The sequence below is a fragment of the Zea mays genome, chromosome 5, assembly GCF_902167145.1.
Source record: "Zea mays cultivar B73 chromosome 5, Zm-B73-REFERENCE-NAM-5.0, whole genome shotgun sequence".
NCBI classification, from domain to species: Eukaryota; Viridiplantae; Streptophyta; class Magnoliopsida; order Poales; family Poaceae; genus Zea; species Zea mays.
The window spans coordinates 211,435,331-211,454,432 of record NC_050100.1 but is presented as its reverse complement, the minus strand read 5'-3'; the positions used below and the strand labels follow the sequence as shown (position 1 = coordinate 211,454,432).

General features: G+C 51.4%; 3 protein-coding genes across 3 annotated transcripts; 2 read left to right on the top strand and 1 right to left on the bottom strand.

Moving 5' to 3' along the window:
- Positions 1-7,149: 7,149 nt before the first annotated feature.
- LOC100279601 (uncharacterized) lies at positions 7,150-11,010 on the top strand. The gene is made up of 6 exons (NM_001152598.1): positions 7,150-7,300; positions 8,365-8,452; positions 8,559-9,364; positions 9,553-9,622; positions 10,248-10,336; positions 10,479-11,010. The coding sequence occupies exons 1-6, from the start codon at positions 7,290-7,292 to the stop codon at positions 10,510-10,512; spliced, it is 1,098 nt and encodes a 365-aa protein (NP_001146070.1). The 5' UTR covers positions 7,150-7,289; the 3' UTR covers positions 10,513-11,010.
- A 400-nt stretch (positions 11,011-11,410) lies between these two features.
- Positions 11,411-11,965, bottom strand: LOC100277641 (uncharacterized). The gene has a single exon (NM_001363575.1). The coding sequence runs from the start codon at positions 11,858-11,860 to the stop codon at positions 11,660-11,662; it is 201 nt and encodes a 66-aa protein (NP_001350504.1). The 5' UTR covers positions 11,861-11,965; the 3' UTR covers positions 11,411-11,659.
- A 3,903-nt stretch (positions 11,966-15,868) lies between these two features.
- Positions 15,869-16,379, top strand: LOC109617031 (uncharacterized). Its single transcript, NM_001348404.1, has one exon. The coding sequence runs from the start codon at positions 15,989-15,991 to the stop codon at positions 16,163-16,165; it is 177 nt and encodes a 58-aa protein (NP_001335333.1). The 5' UTR covers positions 15,869-15,988; the 3' UTR covers positions 16,166-16,379.
- Positions 16,380-19,102: the final 2,723 nt, after the last annotated feature.

Below are 19,102 nucleotides of genomic sequence, written 5' to 3'. Positions count from 1 at the left end.
ACTCGGCCTTCCTTAAGAGGCGGTACAGAGGCAGGCCTCTTTCGCCGAGGCGTGAGATGAAACGGCTCAGAGCCGCAAGGCATCCCATAACCCTCTGTACGCCTTTCAAGTCCTTGATGGGCCCCATGTTGGTGATGGCCGCGATTTTCTCCGGGTTGGCCTCGATGCCCCGCTCGGAGACGATGAACCCCAAGAGCATGCCTCGGAGGACCCCGAAAACGCACTTCTCGGGATTGAGCTTTACGCCTTTCGCCTTGAGACACCGGAATGTCACTTCAAGGTCGGAAAGGAGGTCGGAGGCTTTCCTCGTCTTGACTACAATGTCATCGACGTAGGCCTCGACCATTCGACCAATGTGTTCGCCGAACACGTGGTTCATGCACCTTTGGTATGTCGCACCCGCATTCCTCAAACCGAACGGCATGGTAACATAGCAGTACATGCCGAAGGGTGTGATGAAAGAAGTCGCGAGCTGGTCGGACTCTTTCATCCTGATTTGGTGATACCCTGAGTAGTCATCGAGGAAAGACAGGGTTTCGCACCCAGCAGTGGAATTCACGATTTGATCGATGCGAGGTAGAGGGTAGGGAACTTTCGGACATGCTTTGTTTAGACCAGTGTAGTCTACACACATCCGCCATTTCCCTCCTTTCTTTCTCACAAGCACAGGGTTGGCAAGCCATTCGGGATGGAATACCTCTTTGATGAACCCTGCTGCCATTAGCTTGTGGATCTCCTCGCCTATGGCTCTGCGCTTTTCTTCATCGAATCGGCGCAGAGGCTGCTTCACGGGTCGGGCTCCAGCTCGGATATCCAGCGAGTGCTCGACGACATCTCTCGGTATGTCGGGCATGTCCGAGGGACTCCACGCGAAAACGTCGGCGTTTGCACGGAGAAAGTCGACGAGCATTGCTTCCTATTTGGGGTCGAGCTCGGAGCCGATCCGGATCTGCTTGGAGGCGTCGTTGCTGGGGTTGAGAGGGACAGACTTAACCATCTCCGCCGGCTCGAAGTTGCCGGCATGGCGCTTCACGTCTGGCGCCTCCTTAGAGAGGCTCTCCAGGTCGGTGATGAGGGCCTCGGATTCGGCGAGGGCCTCGGCGTACTCCACGCACTCCACGTTGCATTCGAACGCGTGTCGATACGTGGGGCCGACGGTGATGACCCCGTTGGGGCCCGGCATTTTGAGCTTGAGGTAGGTGTAGTTGGGGACGGCCATGAACTTGGCATAGCATGGCCTCCCCAGCACTGCGTGGTAGGTTCCTCGAAACCCGACCACCTCGAACGTGAGGGTCTCCCTTCGGAGGTTGGAGGGTGTCCCAAAGCAGACGTGTAGATCGAGTTGTCCGAGGGGCTGGACGCGTTTCCCGGGGATGATCCCGTGAAAAGGCGCAGCGCCTGCCCGGACCGAGGACAGATCGATCCGCAGGAGCCCGAGGGTCTCGGCGTAGATGATGTTGAGGCTGCTGCCTCCGTCCATGAGGACCTTGGTGAGCCTGACGTTGCTGATGACGGGGTCGACAACGAGCGGGTATTTCCCCGGGCTCGGCACGTGGTCGGGGTGATCACCCTGGTCGAAGGTGATGGGCTTGTCGGACCAGTCTAGGTAGACCGGCGCCACCACCTTTACTGAGCAGACCTCCCGACGCTCTTGCTTGCGGTGCCGAGCCAAGGCGTTCGCCACTGGCCCACCGTAGATCATGAAGCAGTCGCGAACCTCGAGGAACTCTCCTACCTTGTGATCCTCCTTCTTATCGTCGTCGCGGGCCCCACCACCTTCCGCAGGTGGCCCAGCCTTATGAAAGTGGCGCCGAAGCATGGCGCACTCCTCAAGGGTGTGCTTGATGGGCCCCTGATGGTAGGGGCATGGCTCCTTGAGCATCTTGTCGAAGAGATTGGCACCTCCGGGAGGTTTCCGAGGGTTCTTGTACTCGGCAGCGGCGACAAGGTCCGCGTCGGCGGCGTCGCGTTTCGCTTGCGACTTCTTCATGCCTTTCTTCTTGGTGCCGTGCTGAGTTGACGCCTCGGGGACATCTTCCTATGGGCGGCCCTGGGGCTACTTATCCTTCCAGAAGATGGCCTCAACCGCCTCCTGGCCAGAGGCGAACTTGGTGGCGATGTCCATCAGCTCGCTCGCCCTGGTGGGGGTCTTGCGACCCAGCTTGCTCACCAGGTCGCGGCAGGTGGTGCCGGCGAGGAACACGCTGATGACATCCGAGTCGGTGACGTTGGGCAGCTCGGTGCGCTGCTTCGAGAATCATCGGATGTAGTCCCGGAGGGACTCCCCCAGCTGCTGGCGGCAGCTTCGGAGATCCCAGGAGTTCCCAGGGCGCACGAACGTGCCCTGGAAGTTGCCGACGAAGGCTTAGACCAGGTCGTCCCAGTTGGAGATCTGCCCCGGAGGCAGATGCTCCAGCCAGGCCCGAGCGGAGTTGGAGAGGAACAGGGGGAGGTTGCGGATGACGAGGTTGTCATCGTCCGTTCCACCCAGTTGGCAGGCCAGCCGATAGTCCGCGAGCCACAGTTCCGGTCTCGTCTCCCCCGAGTACTTTGTGATAGTAGTCGGGGTTCGGAACCGGGTCGGGAACGGCGCCCGTCGTATGGCTCGGCTGAAAGCCTGCGGACCGGGTGGTTCGGGCGAGGGACTCCGATCCTCCCCGTTGTCGTAGCGTCCCCCACGCCTGGGGTGGTAGCCTCGGCGCACCCTCTCGTCGAGGTGGGTTCGACGGTTGTGGTGAGGGTGTTCGTTGCCGAGGCGACCCGGGGCCGCAGGCGCTGTGTTGCGCGTGCGCCCGGTGTGGACCGAGGCTTCCCGCATGAATCGGGAAGTCACGGCGCGATGTTCCGAGGGGTACCCCTGCCTTCGGGAGGTGGAGCTTTTGGCCCGTCGGACCGCGACATCCTCCAGGAGATTCTTGAGCTCTCCCTGGATACCCCGCCCCTCGGTGGTAGATGGCTTCGACATCGCGCGGAGAAGTATTGCCGCTGCAGCCAGGTTCTGGTCGACCCCACTGGAAGCCGGTGGTGGCCTTGCCCTGACATCGTCGGCGATGCGGTGCTGGACGCCCTGGAGTAGATGACGCGCTTCTCCGGCCGGAGGTTGGCCTGCCCATTCCTGCCCGATGTCCCGGCGGAACAACTCAAGTGTTCCTGCTCCCTCGTCGAGCCTGGCCTGCATCTCGCGGATTTGCTCAAGCTGTGGGTCATGACCCCCCGCTAGGACGGGGACCACAGCTAGCTCCCGAAGGATGTCAATGTGAGGCGCAGGCCTAGGGGGATCACCGTTTCCGGCATACCAAGATGGTTGCCTTCGCCGGGACCCCCTAGATCAACGTGGAAACATTCACGACTTGGGCCGCAGTCCTCGTCGCCGAGGCTGCGGCTACCGTCGGAACAATCGAAAAGGCAGTAGTCGCATGCGGTCATGAAGTCCCGCATGGCACTGGGTTACCAAGTCCGGAGAAATCCCAACAAAAGTTGGGCTCGTCATCTTCCTCGGAACCCGAGGGCTCGTAGGTCGAGACGACCGTCAGCCGGTCCCAGGGTGACCGCATACAATACCCCAGAGGGTTTGGACTCGCCTCTATGAGAGCGTCCACCGAAGCGAAGTCGCTTGGTGGGTCGAGGCTGAATCCAAAAGGCACGAGATGGGAGTCGGTCGGTACCTCTTGGTCGACGGGCGGTGACGAAGTCGCGTCAGGGGCAGACTGCACCGTCATCTCAGGTACGAGGGTGACGCCCAGCAAGTCCTTTGCGAGCGTGCTGGCGTCGTCCGTTTGCTTGGAGTTGGCGTGTTGCGGGGAGACGACGCTCGTCTTCGTCTCAGATGCGAGGTCGATGTCCGACATGCCCCCCGTTGGGGGCGCCGGCGCCGTCGACTCGCTCGACAGCCGATGAGGTGCCGCCTCCTGCTTGGTCTTGGTTGCCCCGCCTCCTCCTTCGTCGGCGGGGGAGGGGATGGGACAAGCTCGAATGTCGTTCTTCCGCCACGTGGGGAAGATGTCATCGATTCCGCCGCCGGCGGGCGGATTGTCGGCCGCCATTGTCGCTGTCGCGCGGCGGGGGAAGGAGTATCATGTCGTAGCTGCCGTCGAGGGACATGAACTCAAGACTCCCGAAACGGAGCACCGTCCCGGGCTGGAAAGGTTACTGGAGACTACCCATCTAGAGCTTGACGGGGAGCTGTTCGTCAACACGCAGCAGGCCCCTACCTGGCGCGCCAACTGTCGGCGTTTCGACCCCGGGGGGGTCCTTGGACCGACGAGTAAATTGTCGCCGCGTGCCCCAGCCCAGATGGGTCGGCGCGAGACGGAGCGCGAAGGGGGGTAGAAGCCAGAGGGAGACAGGCGTAAAAGGGGAAACCTGCGACCTTCGTATTTGTCCCGCGCCCAGGTCGGGTGCGCTTGCAGTAGGGGGTTACAAGCGTCCACGCGGGAGGGAGCGAGAGGCTTACGCGAGCGCCGTCCCGTCCTTCCCCGCACGGCCAACCCTCTATAAGAGGGCCCTAGACCTTCCTTTTATAGGCGTAAGGAGAGGATCCAGGTGTACAATGGGGGGTGTAGCAGTGTGCTAACGTGTCTAGCGGAGAAGAGCTAGTGCCCTAAGTATATGTCGTCGTGGCAGCCGGAGAGGTTTTGGCACCCGGTTCATGTGGTGTCGTGGCCGTCGGAGGAGCGCTGGAGCCTGGTGGAAGGACAGCTGTTGGGGCTGTCGAGTCCTTGCTGACGTCTCCTTGCTTCCGTAAGGGGGCTGAGAGCCGCCGTCGTCATGGAGCATGCGGGGCGCCATCATTACTTGTTTATCGGGGCGAGCCAGATGGGCTGCCGGTCTTGTTCCCCGTAGCCTGAGTTAGCTTGGGGTAGGGTAATGATGGCGCCTCCTGTGACGTGGTCGGTCCGAGCCCTAGGTTGGGCGAGGCGGAGGCTCCTCCGAGGTCGAGGTCGAGTCTGTCTTCCGAGGCCGAGGTCGAGTCCGAGCCCCTGGGTCGGGCGAGGCGGAGACCGGCGGCTGAGGCCAGGGCTGAGTCCGAGCCCTGGGGTCGGGCGAGGCGGAGTTCGTCGTCTTCCGGGGCCGAGCCCGAGTCCGACCCCTGGGGTCGGGCGAGGCGGAGTTCGTCGTCTTCCGGGGCTGAGCCCGAGTCCGAGCCCTGGTCGGGCGAAGCGGAGTTCGTCGTCTTCTGGGGCTGAGCCCGAGTCCGAGCCCTGGGGTCGGGCGAAGCGGAGTTCGTCGTCTTCTGGGGCCGAGCCCGAGTCCGAGCCCTGGGGTCGGGCGAAGCGGAGTTCGTCGTCTTCCGGGGCTGAGCCCGAGTCCGAGCCCTGGGGTCAGGCGAAGCGGAGTTCGTCGTCTTCCGGGGTCGAGCCCGAGTCCGAGCCCTGGGGTCGGGCGAGGCGGAGTTCGTCGTCTTCCGGGGCCGAGCCCGAGTCCGAGCCCTGGGGTCGGGCGAAGCGGAGTTCGTCGTCTTCCAGGGTCGAGCCCGAGTCCGAGCCCTGGGGTCGGGCGAGGCGGAGTTCGTCGTCTTCCGGGGCTGAGCCCGAGTCCGAGCCCTGGGGTCGGGCGAGGCGGAGTTCGTCGTCTTCCGGGGCTGAGCCCGAGTCCGAGCCCTGGGGTCGGGCGAAGCGGAGTTTCCTATGGCGCCTGAGGCCGGACTTGGCTGCTGTCAGCCTCACTCTGCCGAGTGGCACAGCAGTCGGAGCGACGCAGGCGACACTGTCCTCTTGTCAGGCCGGTCAGTGGAGCGGCGAAGTGACTGCGGTCACTTCGGCTCTGTCGACTGAAGGGCGCGCGTCAGGATAAGGTGTTAGGCCACCTTTGCATTAAATGCTCCTGCGATACGGTCGGTCGGCGTGGCGGCTTGGCCAAGGTTGCTTCTTGGTGAAGTCTGGGCCTCGGGCAAGTCGAAGGTATGTCCGTTGCTGGAGGGGGTCCTCGGGCGAGACGTAAATCCTCCGGGGTCGGCTGCCCTTGCCCGAGGCTGGGCTCGGGCGAGGCGAGATCGTGTCCCTTGAGTGGACCGATCCTTGACTTAATCGCACTCATAAGGCCTTTGCAGCTTTGTGCTGATGGGGTTACCAGCTGAGATTAGGAGTCTTGAGGGTATCCCTAATTATGGTCCTCGACACTAATTATAAGGTATTAGCAAATTTAAATTTTGTTAGCTAACTACGTGACCGCTAAAAACTAGGTTTGTCAGTTTTGCCGTTTTGGTAACTAAATTTTAGATATCAACCAAACCAGGCTTGAAATATTAATATATAATTATATACCACTATATAATTCACTACTTTAAGCTTTGCAAAAACCCACCTAACCAAATCACTCCAACTCACATAACCTCCACTAAATACACCAAACAAACTGCACACAAACTCAAAAACCAACTGTTTAGATAGCTAGATAACCTATTTTCTTAATCACTCAAATTCAATCGACTATATTATTTGGATCATTTCTCATCTCACATCCATCATCCTTCTCTTCCCCTCATTCGTGACCCCGTCCACCTGAGCCTCCCCTCACTCGTGCCGCCACCGTCACATACAACCTCTACCATCACGCTTCTGCCACTGTCGTCACCAATCCCTCCTTTTCTCTCCACAGGATCTAGTATGGATAGTTGGTAAGAGGTGACCACGAGTGCACTACAAATGACACCAACAAAGATGAGATGATTCTACCAAATTATATAATTAACCAAATAAAATTCATACAACACATGCATAGACAATACAAGCAAACCAAAACACCAGACTCACATTTCTTGCATTGCTCTATGCTAAATTGGGCTACCAGATTTTATTTTGATGCGTAAGTTTGGCAAAGAAGCGCTCAGCCAATGTTATCTGGACATACTTGTCCACGTGCTCCGCCAGCGAACTCCTGTTCACCATTTACGTCCGCAACAAGACGGGCTGAAGCAAAAGCAAAGGCGGTTGCCCACACAATCCGGCGGGAACATGGTTCCAGCCTTCCAGGCCTCCCTTCGCCGCGCCCAATTCACGCTTCTGCCCGAAATCCCACCGCTCGCTATGCCACGTCGCTGGGGGCCGAACAGTCATTCCGCATCCCTCCCGTTTTTAGGAAAACCGATTCCCCGCTTCGGTGCCCACCACAAAGCTGACCTGCGGAAGCGCGAGGAGGACGAAAGGGACCGGACGAAGCTACGCGCTGCACCGACCGACCAAACCCTAGGCGTTCGGCGGGCGTCACCACGGCGGCGAAGAAAGGGTGCCTCGCGTCGCCTTGGTGTCCCCGAAGTCGTCGACGGTGCAGCTCGATCCGCCTCGTCGAGCATGTCGAGGAGGTAATACTTCGGTTGCCCCAGCATGCTCGATTGAACTGCAACTCTAGCGATTTCGAACCGGATGGGATGATTTTAAGCTTAGCGGTGGATCGTGTTCGTGTTGCTGTGAGCCTGTGACCATTTCGGTTTGGATTTAGCTTGTAATTTAGCAATTGTTTAGCATCGCTGCATCGCAGTGCGGTCATCCTGCAATGAAGCTGAGTGTTAGTGAGGAGGTCTAGATTTGGGCGACATACTGCTTGTTGATTGATGTTTTTTTTGGTAAATAAGATATCATCGGCTTTAGTAAGGCTACAATTTCGGATTTAGGATGTATGGGACCGTCAAGACGACTAAATTGACCTTTATTTGTCTTTCGAATTCTTTTGGTTGCCCTTGTGCAAGAATTAGATCCCGTGTGGTGGTCAGTTGGAGGTCATTATGAACTACATCCCGGATTCAAACCATTTCGATACATTGTGAATCACGGGACTAATGGGAGTGGGACAGAAATGTCCTCGACAATTGCTGGATGCAATATATATCCTGTGTGTGGGCCTGTGAGGGGGCAGTGGTCCATTATTTTTACCCAAAAGGCCCCAAGCTTATTCGGAAGTGTAGGTTGAGATGTAAATTTTTAGAATAACAGTACAGAAGGCAGGGCTGCTGGGTAAACTCTGAATAATAGACTGTATTGGTACGCCTTTAATAATACAATAGGATGAGTGGAAATGTTTGCCACTGACATCTCAATTTATGGTTTATATGGTGGTGAGATGGCGAGTAGAACACTTTGAAGTGAAATTAAGTGCTAGGAAAGTAGGAAGGGAATGGAACTATGTTTGTCATGTTGTCAGTTCTGTGAATCAGAAACACATTTCTGGGGATGGAATGTTTAATTCAAGCCCCCCAAAAGCTGGGGTAACTAATCCTGGGCTCATTGTATGTTTGTACTGACTATAGCTGTCCCTTGTCGAGGCTCGTATCCGTTGGCATAGCAAATGAAATGTTAATGGTGTTGTCCATGTAGAACTTATAACAATTTAGAGTGTTCTCTTATGTTGCTTCTTTCTTTTATTCGTCAGGGTCCCTTGCAAATTCTTCTTGCATGGAGCTTGCTTCAAAGGAGATTACTGTGAATTCTCCCATGACTGCAATGATCAACCAGATAATGTAACCTATGTACTTCTAACTCCAGACCAGTTTCCTTGCACTATCCAATTTAAATTTGCATTATCCAGTATTCCTGTATTTCTTAGAGTAATGCTCTCACCTACAGGTTTGCACTTTCTACCAGAAAGGGACGTGCACCTTTGGTAGCCGTTGCAGAAATGAACATGTTGAAGTTCATTGTAACTGCCCCCAACCAGCAACCACTGTAGCGCGTGCATCCTCCAATTCTTCTCAGCTAGTTGCTTCTTCCAGAGATCCCCATTGCAGCGAATGCCAAACGGATTTATGTGACCAAACACAGCAGATTTGCAAGTCAACAGCAGCACTTTCTGCACATCAACCTGCATGGGTTGTTGATTATCATGACCATGACACTCCAGATGATACTACAAGCTGGCCGTTGCACCAAGCTGTGCAAAATCAAACATCACAATATCCTGTTCATCTGCCAATTTGCTCTTCTACTGCTGATGGCACTTGTCCTTATGGGAAAGGCTGTTCTCAGATGCATGGAGATCTGTGTGCATTCTGTGAAAGACAGTGCATGAATCCTTATCAATCTGATGAAAGGGGGGTACATGTCAAGCTATGCAAGAAAAACAATAGAGTTCTTGAGGCCATGAGAAGAAGTGAAGACATAGAATGTGGTGTGTGCTTGGACCGTGTGCTTTCAAAACCTACGGCAGCAGAAAGGAGGTTTGGGCTGCTATCTGACTGCGACCATTCCTTCTGTATCTCATGCATTAGGAATTGGCGTAGCACCTCTCCTACGTCTGGCATGGATGTCAACTCTACACTCAGGGCTTGTCCAATTTGCCGCAAATTGTCATACTATGTAGTTCCTAGCATTACTTGGTACTCCTCAAAGGAAGAAAAGCAAGAAATTGTTGAAGGTTACAAGGCCAAGCTCAGGTAAGTACTTGATTTGCAAATTTGTTTTATCCTTAAGCACATCGTTTATGCGATTTTCAGGCTGCCCAGACTAATAACAGCAACTCATCTGTAGTGTTTAATTTGCTTATTGTTGAGGCATAGATAAAACTTCTGTTGTATTTTCTGCCAAAGCAGAAGTTAATTCACTAGTTGTATATGTTATGCAGGTCTATTGATTGTAAGCACTTTGACTTCGGAAAGGGCACTTGTCCATTTGGAAGCAGCTGTTTTTACAAGGTGCATAGTACAGTTTTTGGGGTCATTTAAATGCCTCTTTGTTTGATTACATGCTTCAAAGCATGTACTGTTTATCTTCATTCTTGAGTGGAACATAATTGGCTTATCATAGGAGGTATTTTCAATCTAACAATGCAAGTCTTGTTCCTAGTACATCTTTGTAATTTGAAACTGGAACCTTCATATAGCAGCTTGCAATTTCAAGCTGCTTGCCATCATTGCTCGAATTCAATAGTAGGTTTAAACTGCACTGTGTGGCCCTTCAAAAGCGCGCTCCCATTTGCACAGTGAATTGGTACCGTTATTCCATTTCTTAGTACATGCAAAATCAATTTATATATTCAAAACATCTGCCCGTTAATTATGATATTTGAAGAGTTCCTTTTTGAGGAAAAATGCAAGTACAGGGACATGGCCCTTCAGAACTTCTAAGTGAATTTACAGTTTATCTCGTATAATGACCCCTTGATGGTCATCTGGTTTTTCCTCCACGGGGGCTCAAGTCCTCGATTATATGCTTTGCATCGTAGAGTAATATGCGTTTCCTTTTGTAGTAGCCCGTTTTTTCAGTTTCCCGTGGTGTTATGCTCTATTGTTTTGACACCTGTAAATGCAACGTCTTCAGCATGCCTACGATGATGGCCGTTTGGAAGACGCTTTATTGAATCATCATGATGCCGACGATGCAAGCGCAGCGATTGCCAAACTTATGAGGTGGGTACTCTATATCCTACCAAGCTTCCTTTACAAAATTCCTGGGTACTCGCTTCAGATTAGAGCCGCAGCCACAGTTTGATTACTACGAAACGCAGCTTTTTACTCGCTTGCTGATATGAAACTCCTGTTTATTTCCCAGGTTGTCGTACTTACTGACTCGGCTGCATGTGTAAGGAAACTCAAACGTATCTTTGAGCAAACATTGCTGAGTTCGATTGGAGTTCGTTGACCGAGCAGGCAACCTTGGATTTCGCTTTGTAATGGATATTATAAAAAACATCCAAAAAAAAGAGGGCAGTCATTTCTGAATTTTATCTTTTCGCTGAATGTTCAAATCATCAGAAGGAAGCAGTCCCAATCGTGCCACTTCCACTTGGAAGCTAGCATTTTCTATCCGGGTTGGTACCTGATTGGTGGTTGTGACCAAACTTAACTATACCCAATACTGGTGATCCTCGTTTGTTGCAGCATCTCTAGCATTTCGTTTTTCCAGCCCCGAGAAATGCTCTATTGCTCTGTAATTGAAGAGTGGAGAAATGTTAATCTCGATCTTTAGTGCTGCTCGCCTGCTATGGCGCGTGGAACTAAGTTCAGTTAAACCCAGCTATGGGTATTCTTTACCACGAAGGCCTTATTCGGTTATTCCCAATACAGCCTTATTCGGTTATTCCCAATACACATGGATTGGATGTGATTGGAAAAAATTAAGAAGAAGTTTAACTTGTTTGATATTTAAACCCATCCAATCCCACTTAATCTACATGGATTGAGAGCTAACCGAACAAGCCCGAAATATTTCATCTCTTTTATTGAGATTGAGAGAACATACGTACACCTCTCATCAGCTTTGTTGATGGAATGTTCTATGTTTCGTCGGGACGGTTAAGGGGACGGTTAAGAGTAGAACCGTAGAAGATCCTTTTCGGTTGTACGACTCACGTGACACAAACACACAAACACGGTATTTGTCTAGAAATTGGTAGGAAATTCTTTTTTTTTTTTTTGCGGGTATGTTTGGGAGATTTCTATCGCAAATGAACAGAACATGGAACCCAGCAATCCTAATGACGATTGACGAACGAGATCCATCGTCTTTATTCATACAACACACGCCTCAACACAAGGTATACGTCGAACAATGCAGTATGGTACAAAAAGAATAAGCAATAGCACAAGATCACAACGCCCACCAGGGGGAGACAGGGACACAATCAACACAGCCCATGACTGCTACTTCTACTACTAACTAAGGCGAAAACGATCGAACAGGGCTCCGCCTGACCCCGAACCAGCAGCTAGCCACCACGTCGACGGCAGCGCCTACTGCACGAGGCCACCGGCGACGAGGATGAAGAAGACGGCAGAGCAAGCCACGGCCAGGACCGACGCCGCGGCCCCCGCTGCCGCGCCCGTGTCGGGCGCCGGCGCGGGCGGCACGCCCAGGTCCATCTCCTGCGCCGACGCCGCGGCGAACAGCACGGCCGCCACGGCCACGAGCAGCACTGCAACGCGGGACGCCATCGCGAGCAGAGCGACGCGGGAACAAGGACGGCGAGAGTGCGTAGCAGCGGCGGCTAAGCTAAGCGAGGCAGAGTAGGGGGCAAGGCAGTGCGGTGAGACGGGGACGGTATGGGGAGAAGGAGAAGGCGGTGTATATAAGGAGGTGGCGTGGGTTCGCGGGTCACGGTCGCGGCCGCGCGGGCGATCGCTTGGCGACGCGTGGGGTGTCGAGGCGCGACACGTCGGGCGCGCGGATGACGCAGGTGGCGCGGCGTGAGGGTGGGAGGTCTGGCCGTCTCGGTCTGGGTCTCGACGCACGCGCGCGCGCGCGCAACGCGAACGCGGTTCCATTCCATCTCCATCCCACCCACGACCTCGGGTCTGGTGACGCCCACGGCCCACCCGGCGTCGATTGGCGCGCGCGCAACCGCGACGCGTCCCCCGCACGCCGCCACCGCCGACCGACACACCGGCCACGCGACAGACCGATATAATCGGACATGGTACGCAACGTCACGCACGGATGCAGTACGCGTACGCCGTCGCGTGCGTCACCCTCAGGCTCAGCGTAACCAGAATTGGCGACGAGTAATCGCAACTTTTTTAGTTGAGCTCGAGTTGCTAGAGCCTAGAGGCTGTCTGCATGAGTTATCACGTCAGATTTAAGCCGAGATCGCAGGACATAAAAGGGAAAACAAACAGCCTGTAATAAACCCGTAGCTAGCTTAATAACGAGAAATTGGTTTTGAAGAAACTTTGTGAGATACTCTCTTTATACGTGGAATGCTAGATTGGCTATAAGTGACATATACAACGCTAGCATATAAAAAAAATCACTCGCCATGACCGCTCCTTTTTTTTTCTTTCTTTCTCCCTTGACAAAACATGGACGCTCGTGTTGATTGTTCCTTGTTGCCGACTCGATCGTAATACCGTATTGCCTACGTTCTCGTGGGGGGTCAATAATGGCAGCTGCCGTACACGTACAGATCGGTACGTGCGCGCGCGCGCGTACACCTGCCCAGAGCCGGCCGGACGCAGTTTAAGCCAGCGCAGTACACATGCGGCGTAGGGTGACGGAAGAGGGTCGACTCGACTACGGCTACGGCTACGGGCAGCAGTGCAAACAGGGCCACGTACCACGTACCGTAGGTTTCCTTCCACAAAGGAAAAAAGGAAAGAAGTCTTCAAATTTACTTCACGAACGCTTTGGTTGCAAGCGCGGTATCCGCCAGGCGTGCCGTGTGGAAGATGGCAGGCAGGTATATGCGGTGTATATGTTCGTCGACAGGGACCGAGGGATCGGAGATCAAATCAACTCACGTTCCAGGCTGAAATAAAGAAAATTGGCCAGACGGGAAGCTTCTAGGTGCACCTGGAGAAGAGTTACTGGCCGATCCCGGCAGAATTCCGAGGACATGTGTGCGTTTTCTGCGCCTACGCGGAGCGGATCACGGTGTTCCAAAACGTAAGGGCGTGCGTGTCAGGTATTCCGACGACGTCGTGGTAGTAGGAGAGTATGAACAAGGTGGCAAGCCGCAGCCACAACATGCAGCCAGATGGGCGCCGTCTGCGTCGCGCGCGGTACGTACGGAGGGGATGGAGCGAAAGGGAGGCCTCAGCTGGAGGCAGAGAAGCCGTCCGCCTCACCAGTCGACATGCCAGTGGCCGACTCCGGCGGCGTTCTTTCCCATTCCTCTACGGCTCCATGTGGTGGATGCATGAATCTCGTAGCGAGCGGAGGTGTCATGTCCCCGTCGCCGGCCGGCGCGCGGCTGAAATGATGGTTTTTTTTCCCTGAACCCGACTGGTTCAGAGCTCAGGTTCAGAGTTCGGATGGCACAGGGGCCTCTGAACAGTTCTTTTGCGGTTGGGCTCGTCGTCCACACAGCAACTAAACAATCCATTCACCTTCCATAACAACAGGGTTCCAGGTTAACAATTGATCGCCCGTAACGTCGGTAGGTGGCCACCTAACGCTTGGAGTTCGTCACAATATTCTGCTTGAGTGATTGCCCCTTCTCTTTCACGCGTTTAGGAATCTCATGAGCTAGCAGCCCAGCCATATGGTTGAATGATACCAACCGCCGTATAGTTGAGCGGCCAAAATTTTGCCTGTGCAGCAGTGCAGTTCGCTGTTGATGATCTCAAAACACATGTTTCACGCTAAGATTAGTTTAGCGGGCTTAGCTTCATTTCCATTTAATACCGCAGGAGAGCTTAAAGGCATGTACAGTGAAAAGATACCAAAACGGTTTTTTCAAGTACAAGAGACAACTACGAGACTCTATTATACAATGAAGTGTCTATAAATATAGTCTATTAATAAATGCATAATTGAATACGCCTGTATAGCATCGGGTCGATATGACAGACAACATATTCACACAATAGAAATGAAGACGTGTGTTACTACTTGGATTACGATCAGAGAAGTCTCTTTATAGAGGTGGCTCCACGATTTTTTTTTTATAAATACCTCTTTAGACACCTCAAGAGCCTCTTTATTAAACATCATTGTACATGCCCTATACAACCCATAATCCCTTGATTGATATTTCAAACAGAAGATACATCTACAAAATTGTATGGCATAATGGGGGTATCTAAGGAGAAGATATAGGTCCTCGGCTTCGCCCCCTATATATGGTAATATCTTTTCTATAAACTCGGTCAACACATTTAAACATCTTTAGCTAGGGTGAAATCAGAAATACATTTTACCTAAGAAAATATCGAACATTATTTTCTAAACTTGCTCTCTAAATTGTCACTTACAGAAACCTTTCTTCATATATGTTTACCTTCAAACAATATCTCTATATCTTGTTGGTCGGACAACTTAAAGAGCGAGATCTACTATCTATCTCTGGCGAAGGAAAAAAAAATAGCATATACGATGAAATATTTAGGTATCTAATTAAATATGTCGCTAGAAGTGATTTATTTTTATTAACATATTACGGGAAAAAAACGATTCGATTTGATCGAAGGCAGATAGAACCAACGGACCAACTATTCGATTCAATTCGAATTCGATGGAAGGACTGGAGAAGTCGACAAAACCCGATCCGGTGCAGAACTGGAAACGCCTTCTCTTTCTCTGCCACGTGTGTTGGACCTTGTACCAAAGGGACGAAATCATTGGCGAGAACGTGGTGCCGGCCCCGCCGCCGCCCGTGGAATATTGCTGCTTGACGTGCCGGCGCGTCCGCGCTGGCCATGGGTCCCATGACAGAGACAGATGACAGTGACACCGGTCGGCGGTGCCGAGCGAGTTGATGATGATAAGAGCGGGGCCATGAGGGCTCCGATTGCCTTACCTGCTTTTTGTTATGCGTTGTCTCCGCAGGCCACGACGAACCAGTCTCCTGAATGCCCTGTTTGTTTAGGCTTTTCTCACCTTCTTGCCATAAAAAATTGCTGCGAACCGTTCAGCTTTTTAGTCCATTTATATAAGAACCATTTTGATAAAAAAAATGTTTAAGGAATAATTTGAAAAAACTAATTTCCTAAACTAGTCCTAAAATCAACATTAACACAGAATCGATCGAGTCATCCCGATAGTAGTAAATCTGTCGCTATCTAGATTTTGAACCTTTTGAACCACTTCATCTTTCTCCACACGTAATTTTCACGATACTCAGATTCTTTGCACAGCCAAATTCTATTCACAGCTAGATTCTCAAAAAACTAATAAAAAAACAAACAAAGAGGCCAAAAAGTTTCCTCCCTGTCATTGCCTTGCAACTTGAAGTAGGCTGTCGATCGCCTTTTATTTTCCTCCCTGAGCTCACGAAATTTTTAAACGTCCGGTTCGGCAACCAAGCCCAAACTGTTCCATGGCGTGCCAGACGTGCGCGCCTGCCGAGAACGGGGGGACTCGTTCAATGCGGAGAACGGAACGGGAGGACCCGTTCGTCTCTTTCCCGCGAGACGACCGCCTGGCCACTCGCTGGTCCGCCTCGCATGCACATGCGGGCTATAAATCTCCCGCCCTGCCGTGCCCTCCATTCCCAGGCAATCGACGGGAGCACAGAGCTAGCTAGCCAGCCAGCCAGCAGCCAGCTTGCTCGCCGCGCCCGTCCTTCTTCCTCGCCTCCGTTCCGTTCCGTTCCGTCCCGCCCGCCGCCGCCGCCGCATTCAGGGATGGAGATGAAGAAGATCGCCTGCGCCGTCCTCGTCGCCGCCTCGGCGGCCACCGTGGCGCTCGCCGCGGAGGCTCCGGCTCCGGGCCCCACCAGCGGCTCCTCCGCCGTCGCGCCCGCCGTCGGCGCCGCCCTCGGGGCCGCCGTCGCCTCCTTCTTCGCCTACTACATTCAGTGAGCCGGCCGCGGCCGGTCGCCCGGAGGCCGAGGAAGAGACGAAGCGGGAGAGAGAGTGACATGGCTGCGCGCATTCCGATGCGTGGGCATGTTTTTGATTCGACACACCTTTTGTCCTCTTTTTCTTTGTTCCCTCTTTCTCCTTAATTTAACGAATTGATGCATGCCGCTGATGTTCTTCCCCCTGAGAGAGGGATTAACACTTGTATCATCGCTTGCCATTTGTTTGAATCCATTCAACAATTCGATTTAATCAATCATCGCGTATATATTTGCCCAAGTGTCATGCAACACTTTGTGCGATATTTCTAAGTTTCACTTCAGACAAAACTGAACGCGGCAAGGAGTAAAATTTACATGTCATTTCAGGCATCCATGCCGGGTTTACCAGCCGGAAACGAACAAAACAGAACACATCCACCCAGCACACGAAGGAAAAGATCAATCTGTACATGAGAAAGATTGCATACCCCGGTCTGCACATCGGACAGACATCAGGCTGAGAAGGGCCGGCCGGCACGGAGCCCAAAACGAGCCACTCTACGGGACCGGCCGCCACACCTCTCGAGCTTGCAGCAACTGCACCTTGGCCTTGCAAGGTCAAGGATGCTACGGTCAATAACATAAGGGTTTCCCCACCCTGGTGCAGGGAGAAGAACGCGGCAATGTCTGCATAAACTAGCAGCGCCAAACACAGGTTGAAGGACATGAACCACATGCTAGCTGTGCCGAACTACTGCTGGCGTGGTTCAGGACTGCATCCTAACTTCCTTGAGTGAAACTCAGTGGACTCTGAAGGTGGTTGAGACTTGAGAGTGATTCGAGTCATCCTTGCGTTGCAGGCACCCATTTATAACGGAGAAAAAGAGTACCAATAATTGGTAACTAGTATACAGTTTCTGGGATAAATGGATAATTTTATCTAGCGGCTAGTGCCTATCTACTGGTGACTGATGGCAATGCTGCCGGTGAATCTGCATTGTCCAAAAGCATCGAGACAAGCTAAGCTATTAAACAGCGTGCGCTCCAGAAGAAACATATGGGCCACGTACCTAGCAGTTTAGCACGGTGCGAATGGCTAGTGTGCAATTGTGCATATCCTGTGCAAAAACTAGAGTTGATTTTCATTTGTCCTAAGTCAGACCATTCTATGTTTGACATAAAGGACAACATCATATTTACGATATCAATGAACTTCATTAGAGAAACTACGAAATGTAGTTTCATAATTTACCGCTTTGGTGTGGTGTGTATGTTCTTAGTTTTGTCGACAAACTTGATTAAACTCAGAATGGCTTGACCTAGGACAACTGAAATCCATTACATTTCAAGGCTCCTGCCTCCTCGAGTTGAACTGTAGAAGGTTACAGTGCGGGGTGTACTCTGGCAATCAGGATTGCTTTCCAGAAACGTTGGATATCCGTGCTGGCCTGTCACGGAACCATTCTCAGGCAACCATTAGATTGGATATCCGTGCAGTTTGGGATCTTAAAAATGAAATATTGGTCTTCAATTTTTAATCTGTATCAACTTCTACTGTTTCTACAATGTTTTTGTCTATATAGATTGCAGTCATCAAACGGGCTGCTTAAATCTAAAGCGAACAAACACAACAAGAAGCGACAGATCCATATGTTAAAGAATCAAAAGAGCACAGCTTTTCAAGGTTCGCTAGAGTATTATACTATGGTATTGCCACGTAGCATGGCCACGATGTATCCATCTTCCACGAGGAAATAATAAACAATAAGGACTGATTTGGTGATAGATCTATGGGAAAATCCCTTGCTATTGCTATATTTGTTGACGGCCAAATTTTATAGACAAAGCTTCATATCTTACGAACGAAGCAACTTATGTTTGCTTCTTAGCAAGGTTCAACTTATGTTTGCTTCTTAGCAAGGTTCAACTGATGGGTTCGCTTGGCTTGTGACGAAAATAGTCTTTGTCAAAGAGGCTTTGTCTGCCCTTTATTGGAAAAGAGTGAAATAGCTTCGTGCCTCATCTTCAATCTTTGTAAAAATGATTCGGTAAACATTATCCTTTTGATGAGAGGCAGAGATGATCGAATGACTTTCGTCTTTCCCTTTGAGTCTTCGATCTCAAGTGAATTGAAGCATTTGTCTTCTCCTTACCCATTGCCTTTTCTCGATACAAAGTTGATTCTAGAAGTAGACATCAAGATAAAAAGGAAGGAGTTGTTAATCAACTCCAAAACATTAGGGACTGCATTTATCCGAGGTGAAATCCCTAACAGTAGCCCCTCAAAAGCAAAGACATGCTCTAAAGATCTAAATCCCAAGAGATTATGATTTCAAACAAAGGTAAAAACAAGTGTTCTTGAGCTTCAATGTCGCCCGTTGCAGGACGAACAATCAATTTCAGATTTTTAACGGTCGGTTTTGATCGCAATCAAGTGTAAAATGAAGTTGAACAAATGTTTTTGACCAAAGACATTGCCAGGAGTTTTGGAAGATAGAAAATTAGATATATCCAATACCACTCATGTATATAAATATCCATAAGGCAAAATTATAATTAATTAAGATTTTCAAGGAATAAAAATACGAGTAAAAGGTTGACTTCAAAGCAACATATATTAATATGAATGAAATTCAAAAGATTGGTGCTCAATGTAATAAAAACTATGTTAGATTTCAAAAAACATTTCGATAACCAGGAATATTTAGTTCACATCTCAAAAGTGCAAAACCTTGATTCATCAAGATGCTTTATGAGGATATCATCAGTTGTTTTCTGATTCCCACATGGCAAATAATGATATCTCAGTTTGTTTCATGATCTCTCAAGATATTATGGCGTGTATGAAAATGTTTGTTTCTTGAATAGATGAATGGATCATTTGCTAATTTGATGGTACTTTCGTTGTCACAAAGAAGAGAAACTTTGCTGAAGTGACATTCGACATTGCTACATG